This window comes from Diadema antillarum, unplaced genomic scaffold (genome assembly GCF_040938485.1).
Source record: "Diadema antillarum isolate AM-2024a unplaced genomic scaffold, OU_Dant_1.0 seq00001481_RagTag, whole genome shotgun sequence".
In the NCBI taxonomy this organism is placed as follows: domain Eukaryota; kingdom Metazoa; phylum Echinodermata; class Echinoidea; order Diadematoida; family Diadematidae; genus Diadema; species Diadema antillarum.
This window is the reverse complement of record NW_027272220.1, coordinates 689024-701609: the sequence shown is the minus strand read 5'-3', so window position 1 is coordinate 701609 and position 12586 is coordinate 689024. Positions and strand designations below refer to the sequence as shown.

Here is a 12586-nt window from a genome sequence, read left to right as displayed (position 1 = left end):
TTTGAATCAAAACCACGGCCGAGCCCGGCAGTGTAAACGGACAAAATTGCGGGGCTCGGCCTCGCAATTGAGGCTGGGCTCGGCTGCGGCTCGGCCCAGCCCCGCACTGTAAACAGGGTCCTAAAATGGCATTTGGCATGACATCTGCACATGTGTCTACTGAAAACTTTTTTTGCTCTTTTTTATTTCATTTTATTTATTTTTTTTTTACTTTTTTCTGTTAATTTAACTAGTTATGACATGCTCATCATTAGCCAATTTTAGCTGTCAGATTTTAGGACTGCAAATGTCAGAAGTGACACACAGCAAGTGGAGTATAAATGGGGCATGGTTTTGGCTTACTTGCACTTCAAATACATGTATGCTATTTGTAGCATCACCATTTTTGGTCATGGTGTGAAGAACGAACATACACTGTCAAGATAAATTCATGCACATTCATATCACCCTGATAAGGTCAAACACAGTCATATTAATTGCTTGCACCTTCCTGAGATAGAATTATATATAATATGTGACCCTGTACCACAAAACACACAAAAAGTCACCAGGAATGGATTTTTAGTTAAGGGCAGATTCTGAAAGAGCAGACTCTAAGCTTTAAAATGATGTATAACTCAATTTAAATGAATTCTCCTAACCTATCTAAATATTGGAAAGAAAGCACACACTCTGGAAGAGTTTGAACTGAGAAAAGAGGCTGTGATGGTCTATTCAAGTGCCTAATCTTTACTAAGTTGTGCTACCCATGCCATGAATGGGACAAAAAAACTTGATGTAAACCACTGCAGCAACAACAATGAAGGAATTATTAGATTTAGCTGAAATTAAGCATGCTTAGTTAACACATTCTGTTCATAATAAATGTCAACTTTCAAAGCAGTAGCATTATCCATTCAAAAGAAATTAGAGTTTAAAGTGAAGAATGTGCAAAGGATTTTCAAGAAATTAAAAGGGGTCTCTAAGAAAAACCTGATCACACTACTTTACCAAAAAAGGGGTTGGAGAAAAACTGCTAAAAACCCACTTTCCCATCCAATTTATGATTCCAAACTTAGGGATAATGTAGAAGAAGAATAGCTCTTTCAGAAAATATGGAAAATTCAAAACTGACTCGGTTGACCTGTTTCACCTTTCTTGAGTCCTCACATAAAATCAAGGCGTGCGACTTTTTGTTTGTTTTGTGATGCACAGTCACAAATATACTTGCGTCAGTTTAAAGGGTGTGTACAGTTCTGGTTGAGGTGAGGATTTAGCTTTTAACATTTTGCGAGATATTCAGAAACCACTCTATGAGATGTCAAAGAGCATGCAATTCTAAGGGGTATCAAAAGTTTATTTGATGAAAATCAGTTTTGAAATGGCTGAGATATCCAAAAACAAGGTGAAACAAAGAGATCCTAATAAAAGGTGTGGCCTGTCGCCTTTTATTATCATCACTTTTTGGGATATCTCAGCCATTGGGTGAAAACCAATTTTCGTCAAATAAATGTTGAATCCTTGTTAAAATTACATGTTCTTTCATGTTTCATAAGAGGTTTCTCATTATCTCACTCAGGAATGTTCAAAACATGAATCCCCACCTCAGCCAGTACTGTATATTTCCTTGAAGAATTATCCTTCTTTTCTGCACAGAAACAAGGCTAAAATTTGTAAAATTTTTCATACAGCCCAATTAAAGTAATTTTTGAATTAGATTTATGCAGCAATAGATTGAAATGTGATGATTAGCCCTGTACAAAACAGAAAAACTGGGTACCTACTGATCTGACAGACAGGTTGGACTAGGTAGAAAAAATGAGTTAGTGTACAGCCCTGGATTAACAATGATTACCCTTTTAAACAAAGAAACACAAACAAACAAACAAACTAACAAAAGATCATATGGGTATTGTAGATACAAAGATCTTAAGTGTTATTGCTTTCCCAGTTTACACAGAAAACAAAATTGAATTGAAATCATGAGATTTTGACTCTGTGACTTCATTTAGCTTCTATGTAGACACTTCATAAACTCACACCTTATACAAAGTTATACCCTTTATACAGATAACATGACAAAGAACTCACAAGGTCAAACTTAGTGCACTTCTTACAACCTTCAACAACCAGATGACCCCAGAAATAAAGTTTGTGTAGGCATTATGAAAATGGATCACACAACAAAGGTGGGCATTCAAGGTCAGAACCATGGATAGTTCCAGGATACCAAACGGACCCTGGACCTAAATTCATAGATGCTCTGAATCCAAACAGAGAGGGACCTGGGAACATTCCCCCCCCCCCCCCCCACGCCTGTAGCTGCATACAGTCAACCCTGTTTCAAGCCCCATTTTAACAGTCTTTCATACTAAAGTTACCACGGCAACATCCAGGTAACATCAGGGTAATCTTTTTTCACCTTGCCTTTTAAAGCGGTCCCCGTAAAATGTTGCTCAGACATTGTCGCGGGAACTTTGGCCAAATTCTACCCTAGCATTGCCCTAACAACCCCGCCAACTCTTCTGTTAGAATGCAACCGCGGTAACATTGCTTTGATACACTCAACCTGCATGGACAACATTGCAGACAGAGAATGATTGACACACCGCGTGCCAATCACGTGCATGAATTATAACCACTGATCTCTATGAAGTTGAGATCAATGATTGTATGTGCACAATCTAGAACAATAGGCGTTGCTGGCCGGTAGGCGAGCTAGTCGCATCAGTGGACACACCCCCTTCATGGAAACCTACCTGGGTAAGGTTTTCAGTGAGTTACCCCTTTCAGTAACTCGTGCCTTTTTGGCCAGCTCCTGGCCCAAGCTAAATTGGCCCACGCCAAGCAGTAAAAATTGCATTCAGTAACCATAGCAGAGCAGCGCTACTTTGACAATGACCCATTCACGAACTCAGCCATGTAGGGGATAGCTACCACGGTAACTGAACACGCACTCCGGCGGAGGCACGGCCAGTAATTGTGACTTTGACCGTGCAAGAAATTTGGGCCCGAGAGTGGCGCTGCTAGCAGCTACCGTTCATAAACTCTTCGATCAGCGCCAGGCTTGGCGCTGCTACCGTTCATAAACTCTTCGATCAGCGCCAGGCTTGAGCCTGGCCCGCACCTGGTGCTAGGCTGCAGCAGCGCCAAAATAGTCCGCGCCTGGCGCGGGCCAAAAACCCATTCATAAACTAAAAATTTTACGACTTAGCTCGGGCCTGGCCTGAGCCAGGAGGGTTACTGAAAGGGGTATAAGTCTGTTAAAACGGAACCCCTCGATCTCTCCCGTAGTTTTATTGGAATTTTACAGGAATTTTGCAGAGACTCCAACCCCTAGCACCTTCTGATCTGGAGATTCTCCCGCCTGAAACCCCTAGCAAACGGGAGACTCCAACTTGATGTGCTTGGAGTACATTTACTGAAACAGCAGCACTTGACATATGTTGCAGGTTACCAAAATTGTTGTTAAAAATACCATCACTAGCGCAAAGCGCAAGTTCCTTGCAGCCGGGGTCCAGTGCCCTCGAAGCTCTATAGGGTTCTAAATGCTCTCTCGTGCTCTCTAAGGCTTATTTTTCTACATGATGAAACTAAGTAAAAAATCATTTCAAGCAGGAGACACGGAGCCAGGGTGGGAGAAAGTAAATCTCAAGCGGGAGAACGGGAGACTTTGCAAAAATGGGCTTTCGGTGGGAGATCTCCCGTCGAAAGCGGGAGAGTTGGAGTCTCTGATTTTGTTCTCCGTCACTATGTTGCCACAGTAAGGGCTTAAGAGTTTACCCGTCTATACAAGCCACCTGCATTATGAGGTCACTCAACCTCTCACGCCCCCCTCCTTTTCCTTCAAGAAAAACTTGTACAGTGGTCACCTGTCTGATACAGGTGAACAATATTTTGCAGCATATAGTAGCCACCACCTTTAAAATTCTGTGTTACTTTCTGCCAGTGAAACTGCATCTCATGTGAAAGCCCTTTTAATCAGAGCCAAATAAGATACATTTCCCTCCATTACTATGCTTCTGAGATACAAATAGCAACATGATACTACCTTTTCTACGGAAGTATATATATATATGTGGGACCCACACTTTATTACGATAGCTTTGTTTTACTTTGTTTTTGGATGTTTCAGTCATTCGAAACCCGATTTTCATCAAATAAACTTTGAATTCCTCTTGAAATGGTATGCTCTGTACTATATCATAAGTGTTTTCTTGGTATCTCGCAAAAAGTTAAAAGCCCAATTCTCATCTCCACCAATACTGTACCATCCCTTTAATCCATCTACAACAACTATTTGTCTAAAAAGACCACCAAATATGTGTCCCATAAATGGAACAAAAGGCAAGTTCAACTGTAGATCCTACAGGTATGGTACATATTTGTTTAGACTAGCTTACTCTAGACAGGTTGCTCTCTACATAATACCTGGATGGCTACACATAGTCTATCAAACATATCTGAGGGGTCAAGCATCTCCACATACTGGTGGATATGCTGAAACACATGTGGGGCACAGGCATCTTCCTAAGCCACTAACAATGACTTGCACAAGGTTTACAGGCGTAGCTTTTAAAATCTCTGCTGGATGCATTTAAAGCAACTTTCTAAATAACAGCCCTAATCAATTTCATACACTGGATATCAACATAATATCACATCCAACGAAATACAAAAAAAGACACGGGCTTTTGTGAGCTCTATTCTCTGGTAGCAACCTTCCAATTCTTCTGCAAACAAAATCGGAGGGGATAAATTCAAACAAATGAAAGACAGTCTTGATCAATAGCAGCTTAACAGGTTTGAGTCCCGCAGTTCCTTTTCCGACATGTTTGTTACATTTTAGATCAGCGGTTGCGATCTCACAAATTTCATTTGTAGAGGGAAAAAAATTGAAGACAATTCACACCTCAACCTTTACCCCTCTGCGTAATATTCTCCTGCTTTCATTAAATGCTTAACACGTTTGCAGAACTTTTGAGAAGAGGTATCTTTTGTGTAAGGAGAGAGCGATCATTCCTCCTTTCAGGTAGAGCGTGCAAAAGTCGAGTCTCACCTTTAGGATGTCAGCAGCAATATATTCCAGGACAGCTACGAGATAGAGAGAGACCTGGTAGTCAACACGGTAACCAAGCACCTCCTATTAGGAGTGAAACACAAGAACACAAACAAATAGATCAGGTGACTGGATTTTCTGCTCTCTTGGGTCAAATCTTCCTGTATGGAGTCACATTTGTTTTATGTAATCCCACTACAATGCAGCAAGTTTTCATCCTAAACAAAAGTGAAAATGTCTTTATAATACAAACAGAAATGAACAGAAGCATATATTCACAAGACCATATGGAATTTGACCACATAAATCCATGGTGGACAGCAACGAGCATTTTGAACATCAGAAATATAATATACCACTTGTCTAAAAGTGATGTATGTAATTAACTAATTTGGCTTGCTGCAAAACAACATACAATCAAACAGGTACGAACCATTTCTATAAAGCGTAATAACCTGCTTGTGAAATAAATGCAAACAGTACATGGCCAAAAAACAAAAACAAAAACAAAAAAAATAAGTCATGATGTGACAATAGTTATCAGCTTCATATTCATTGTATAATGTAAAATACCTGAACAAAATTGCACTGAAAATGCAAGATGCAATGTGCAAAGAACACCAGCGTTCATAACGTGAACATTCCTAGAGAAATAAGATTACAAAATTTCCTACCCATGTCACAAACTCCTATACAGTTTGAAGAAGGGCCCCTAAGCAGACTCTGACTGAAAGCATGCTCATGCGTCACTCATATGGCCTTCTGCAACTATTGATGACATTTCCAAACATTGTGCGGGGCAACCTTGACCAATTCCCTAGAAAAATAGATTTAAAAAAAAAACACTTTTCCCTGCTGAAGTTCAGGCTACCACTTTCCTGCTAGTTGCATAGTGATGCATTCAACGTCACATCTACGTGGAATCAGATTTTTTTTTTCCTATTCACTGGGAACTTTGTTTTGAATTTGTATCTTAAGACTAATCCTTATGGATAAACATTGGAATGTAACAGATTCATGGTGTTTCATAATCCATACTGCTCACTCCACTTTCAAGAAAGGAAAAAAAAAAATGCTAAAGAGAAACCAACTGTGGGTTGAAAGCACAAGACAAGACTGAATTCTATACACATAATAAATGAGGCAGGTTATTTCTGGTAGGTACACATTACCAAATGAGTTGTGTAAGGTCTATTGTGCCAGTATGTCAAAGATCAATCATTAGCAAATTCAACAGCTAAAAATAGAACTCATGTGTCAACTTCAAGAGCTGGGAGCCTGTGTTAATGGGGTCCCTGGAGAAGTTTCAGATTGCTGCTAGATTCTGTTGTCTTATCTTTTTCTTTCTTTTGAAGATTAATTCTGTGAAGCCTAGGATGTGTGGTACTTTCACTACACTGGCAGTGTCATTGTTCTTTCTGTCCATGTTGGGCCAGTTTCACATTGTATTCACTCTCACAGAACAGTAGAATTAGAGAGTGTCCAAACAGGCAATAACATTTCTTGTTTTCGGACTGAATCTATGTCAATTTTTGAGTGTGTGTGTGAGTGTATTCTTCGAGAAATCATGCAAAACCTCTCTTACATCTTCTTCGTGGTCATATTCCGAGGCCCCTATTTTATTTGTGTAACAAGGAAATATGAGCTTCGGAAGAGTACACACAATACACACAACTTAAATGCTGCAAGTGAATGTTAACAAAAGCAGTATCAAAGGAATAAAGTGCTCAATGTTTACATAGAGAACTGTTTATGTCTGATAATTCCCACAAATGGGTATTGTTCATCAGTGTTATACTTCATTTCATAAACTACATATATACATGACTAGCCTCTTCCTACACATGGGCACACTCATTACATTTCATTACAGAATGTATGTTACCTCACAGACTCACAATTCCAGCATTTTTTCATGCCTCACACTTGCCTCAATTTCTTGTACACAAAGACAGCCTAGTATAAATTTGTATACTTCCGATGTCTGATCCGCAGCAAACATGCATTTGAATTCCCCTGTAGAACAAAAACATCACATTCATTCATTTTAACACTCACCAGACCCACACAAGAAAGCCATTAGGACTCCAAACAAAGAAACTTCCACCACAGACTGGATACATGATGATACCCAGTCTTGGCTGTAGTGTGTGTGGGTCACTATGGAAGGCTCCCACTAGCCACAGACAAGGTACATGATACCCTCTATTTTTGGCCTCTAATATCCGTTTAGGTTTTTCTGCAATCAGATATCTGCTTTTCATAAATATCCATCCCCCAGTTTGACTCACTCGGCTCATTCGCTCGCTGATCAGCGCACACACTCACACATACACATACACACGGAAGGCTAGTGACCTCAGAGGAGACAAGAGCCTCCGACATAACGGTGGTGACATGTGGGGGCGGAATGCAGTCGCGGTGAGGATGATTCATCGTAGGATGCTCTGCCGTAGGATGCTCCCGGCCTCTCCCCCTCTCTCTCTCCCTCTCTTTCTCTGCCTGTTCCTCCCGCTGCATCATCTATCCCCTTTTTATAACCTAGCATGCTGGTGACATTGCTGATAATAATGTGCACAACAATGTCTCTCTCCTGATTCCACATAACCATGGACATTAAAATTTGGGCTTCTAGTACCTCCATAGATTGTCTGAAAATGCCTGTTCATGTGCATATTTGCAAGTGATGACAGGCAAAAAAGACCAGCCTACTGTGGGCTTATATCACACAATGTATACAAAGAGTAATCATAAGCAGATCAAGGGTTTCCATCCACAACACACAAGCACACTTATCACACAAAACACAATGCAATTTGAATTAGTGGAGATTAAACGCTTCGATCAACAAATGATGTCGCTGTTAACGCCACTCCCTTCATTCCATTTTGAATGAGAGTTATTTCTGGTAATGATGCAAGCCGAGTGATGGCACACGACGAGTCATCCTCACTTTTCCCGGAATATCAGGGCATCCAAACACCGGGCAGCTCACTATCGATGACTCAAGTCTCTGGACATAACAAGTCCCTTCAGCAGTCCTCATCCTATGGATGTGGGGTGAGAATTAACTCTCACACATACATATATCCTGGTTCATTGCAATCATGTGGAAAATCACTTATACTTCCCACATAACATGTACATTCATTCTTATCCAGAAAGAATCACCATTTCGCAACACACATGCTCCCATGAGTAACATTTTGTTGTTCTGTCTCGCTCTGTGAAATTCTAACAACAGCTTGGGAAAAAATTAGACAATGAGTATGTAACTTCTAGGTATATGCCAAGAAATAAACAATCAAAATGAAAGGCTCAGACTTAAAAGCAATATACCTTCTGCACTTGGTTCCTGCACTATGCAGAAACAGGTATGGTACCAAAAAGTCACCTGCATAGTGTAAATGACAAATCTGGGCCACTTGCATATCATGGGTAGTGGCACCGATTTCGCTGACCCGAAAATCTTTTTTTCTTTTCTTCTCCATTTCAATTGTTGAAGATTTTCACAATTCTTTCATGGCGATGTAGGTCAAGATCACTGAGAGGCAGAATGAAGGCAGTGCTGATCACAAGCAATCATTAAAGCTGACTGGCACAGACTGCGTTTTTTTTTTAAATATATATTTCCAGGTCAAAAATAAGGCTACACCCATTTGGTGTGCTTCTCAGACATTGTCATGGTAGCAAAAAGCCATTACATATTCACTGCAGAAAGATTTGTGGATGTTTCCCTACCATTTCTACAGTAATAGTCCATTCACTGAACCCTGCTACATAACAGTCATATCCACATGGGAAAAATATGTGTCGTTGATTTTTACCGTCATGGACGAATAGCAAAGAAGCCCAGGAGCAGCTCGAAGGTGGTGGTAGGGACTTTTTTTCTTTTGACTAAATAAGACACGTATTCATTTTTTAAGATATCCAATTCAAGTACCTACACCTTGACAACGCAGTAATTGTGTAAGGCTTGTCTTCACAGGGATTTAGCTTACTTGTGCAACATTCTTCACATCATGTCAAAATTGACAAACTGCTAAAATCCTGCAGAAAATGTAACCTCTTATAGATGCAGAAGTTCAACAGTGTTTTGTTTGTTTGTTTGTGCCCAATTGTATATGTACATACAGTATTCTGTGACTATGCATGCAAAGTTTGAAGACAAATTTAAGCATCTAAAAATCTAAAAATTGTGAAAGTTTGGCACATTGCTTATTTGAACAAGATCCTGTCCCCCTAGGGATGTTCCCTACCAAGTTTGGTAAAAATCCATCTTGGGGTTTTCAAAAAGAAGATGAAAATGTAAAAAAGTTTACTCACTTTGGACGACTGACGACGAATGATCACAATAGCTAACTTGAACCTTTGGCTCAGGTGAGCTACAAAGGGGTGAACGCAACAAAATGTGACAGCACGTAATAAGCCGTAACGAAACTTGGAGGTGCTCCATAGTAAGACGTGACAGGATATATGTGTTGTCTAGCCTGACAAGACGTGAGAATGGCGTCTGATAGCTACATGTTCACTGGAGCGAGGACTGGAATGAACAAGACTAGAATACAGAGGGGAAAAAGGAGAATATCGCACCTACTGATGGCTTACTACGTTTCAGGCAAACGAGGCCGGAAGGAACGTGGTGTACATACACAGCACAACGCTTCAAACTGGCACTGGTCCGACAGTCCCAGACCAGTTAAAATCACTGTTGGGCCAGTAAGTTTTGGGCAATCGCCAAATTTGCTGGTCCAACATGACTAGTCAAACGAAATGACATTGTTGGGCTAGGCGACAAAAGATCAGGACCAATAATTTCTTCTATTGCAACTGATTGACAAATTGTCCTGTATTGACGTAAATAAGCATCGAATTAGCCTGTGTTAATCAACTTGAAGCAAGGGACTGGGACAGGTCAGACCAGGAGAGAAAAAATATGGTTAGTGTGCAGCCCTGAATAGCATAAACAAGGAAAATAGTACATGAGGCTGGTGGAATGCCAGCCACTGAAGGCAGTCAGCAGGCTTTCCTTACTAATTATAGGAGAATGAGAATGATCAGCCCCAGGGATTCCCAGGTACAGCACCAAACAAAGCCAGAGGCTGGTTTCAGTTTCTTTCCTAGAATCCTGTAGTATAACCGGGGAAAGCCTGGGAAAATCCATGACCTGGATGAAAAACAATAACCCCCCCCCCCCAAGAAACAAACAAAAACAACTAGAACCGGAATTTGTCAACACTGACAAATTAGGTGATCCGATCTCTTCGAAAATCAATGATTTGAGTCCTGATCCCAATAGGCATGACCATACCGGTTTCATTTGTGTCGAGGAGACATTGGCCATGTGATGTTTGGATTCTCATTTAGAAAAGGAAGTCAGACTTGCCATCTTTGGTACCGAATTCCGTATCCACTAACAAAGATACAGAATTAAGTATATTTGACATTTGACCCCACTTTGCACACCCAAGATGGCATCTGAGCAAAAAGTGGTTATTTAGTGAAGTGATTATTGTAACATGCCCTTTGCGTGTGCAAAATATGGGAAAGACAGGACATGTATTCACCAAGATACAGGATGAACAATTTGTGACCTTTGACCCTAATTTACCTACCCAAGATGGTGTCCGATCAAGTAGTTGTTATTTTATGAAATAATGTACGTGACATGAACTAAACATGTGCAAAATATGGGGGTGATAAAGGCTGTTTTTCTTGAGTTATTGCAAAGAAAGTTTCAGAAAAAAATATCACAAAACATCGAAGATAAGCTTTAATTTCAACCAAGTTTTTGACATGATGCCGACGTTGTATGAAAAAACAAATTGCATAATACGATAGCCCAAACTCTCAGCTACAACATATTAAAATCTGGGAGAAATTCACTGAAGGATAAGTGAGCTAGTTCTCGATAAAGACAACCATGTCAATTTTCACATCTAGAAAAATTCCCTCCCATAGAGATAACACGTCATAACGAAGATAGACGAAAAAAGTACATATGACCTTTGACCCCACTTTGCACAGACAAGATGGCATCTGAGCAAAAAGTGGTTATTTTGTTAAATGATTCTTGTAACATGGTCTTTGCGTGTGCAAAATATGGGAAAGATAGGACATGTATTCACCAAGATACAAGATAAAACATTTATGACCTTTGACCCTAATTTACATACCCAAGATGGTGTCTGATCAAGTAGTTGTTATTTTATGAAATAATGTACGTGACATGAACTAAACATGTGCAAAATATTATGCTTATAGAGCTTGTTTTTCTCGAGTTATTGCAAAGAAAGATGCAAAAAGAAAGGAATATCTCAATACATCGAAGATAAGCTTTAATTTCAACCAAGTTTTTGGACGTGATCCCGACATCAAATGAAAAAATGGAGGGCACATTACCGATAGCCCAAAGTCTCAGCTACAACATATTAAAATCTGGGAGAAATTCACCGAAGCAAAAGGGAGCTAGTGCTCGATAAAGATAGTCATGTCAATTTTCATTTCCAGAAAAACTGCACTCCCATAGAGATAACACGTAAACTGGTCAAATTTGACAAGATTACTTTCAATCCATTTTTACGAGGTGATGCCGTCATCCAATCAAAATGTTGTTATTACATTAATGAAAGAGTATTTAATAAGCTACATCATACTGAAATCTGGGTGAAAATTGGCAAAGGATTAGTGTGATACGCTCGAGTGGACTTGAAACTTGATGACGTCATATTGAAAATTTACTTTTTTTATTTTATTAAGAAATTTGATATCTTTTAATCATTTTTTCAGCATCGCCAACCCATGAAATGACATGTACAACTCATCAGCTTTCAGAATATGAAAAGAAAATGGGGGGTCACCGTCCATCCTGACGAGTAATATCGGATTTAAAATTGGCGGTTTTTTGGCATTGTTGCACTGTATATCGCCATTGACGCGCGCGCGGAATTTCAACTTTGACGGGCCCGTATGACGTCATATTGAGTCGGATTGACTTGAAACTTGGTAGAAATATTCCTTGACATTTCAGGCATCCGATAAACGTAAAAAAACAAGAAATTTCAGTTGCATATGAGCTGTGCATGCGTATATGTGCGCGCGCGTACGCGTCCGTCCGATTTTTTCAATTTTTCAAAAAATGCTCGAAATGGTCTGAAACGTGTGCAAAAAAAATTTGAGCTCGATTTGAGCATACAAATATTTCAACGCGCGCGTACGCGCGCGTTTTAAGAGAAAATGTGAATTTTGAGAATATGAGTAGAATGCGCATAACTTGAAATATATGTGACGTAAATTTCATTGAAAAATTCCATTCCATTGATGAGATATGATTGAGAATGTGTTTTCATATAATGACGTCATAGTGACGTCACGGTCGACTGATCACTATGATTTTATTAGACCCGTCGTCTTTGGGACATGATACATATATGGTATAAGTTTGAAATTGATAAGAAGAACACTTTCTGAGCTAATCGATACACAAATTTTGTCCAGAAATAAAGAAAGAAGAAGAAGAAGAAGAAGAACCACCAACAAAGAATCCGT

At 39.7% G+C, this 12586-nt stretch overlaps 1 protein-coding gene across 1 annotated transcript in view; it reads right to left on the bottom strand.

Annotated features, from left to right (window-relative positions):
* The window catches only part of LOC139709935 (son of sevenless homolog 2-like), a 58195-nt gene that overhangs the window by 24930 nt on the left and 20679 nt on the right, over positions 1–12586 (bottom strand). Inside the window, exon 3 of the mRNA XM_071621891.1 lies at positions 5039–5122. Coding sequence (XP_071477992.1) covers positions 5039–5122 — 84 coding nt within the window. The remainder of the gene's footprint in view (positions 1–5038; positions 5123–12586) is intronic.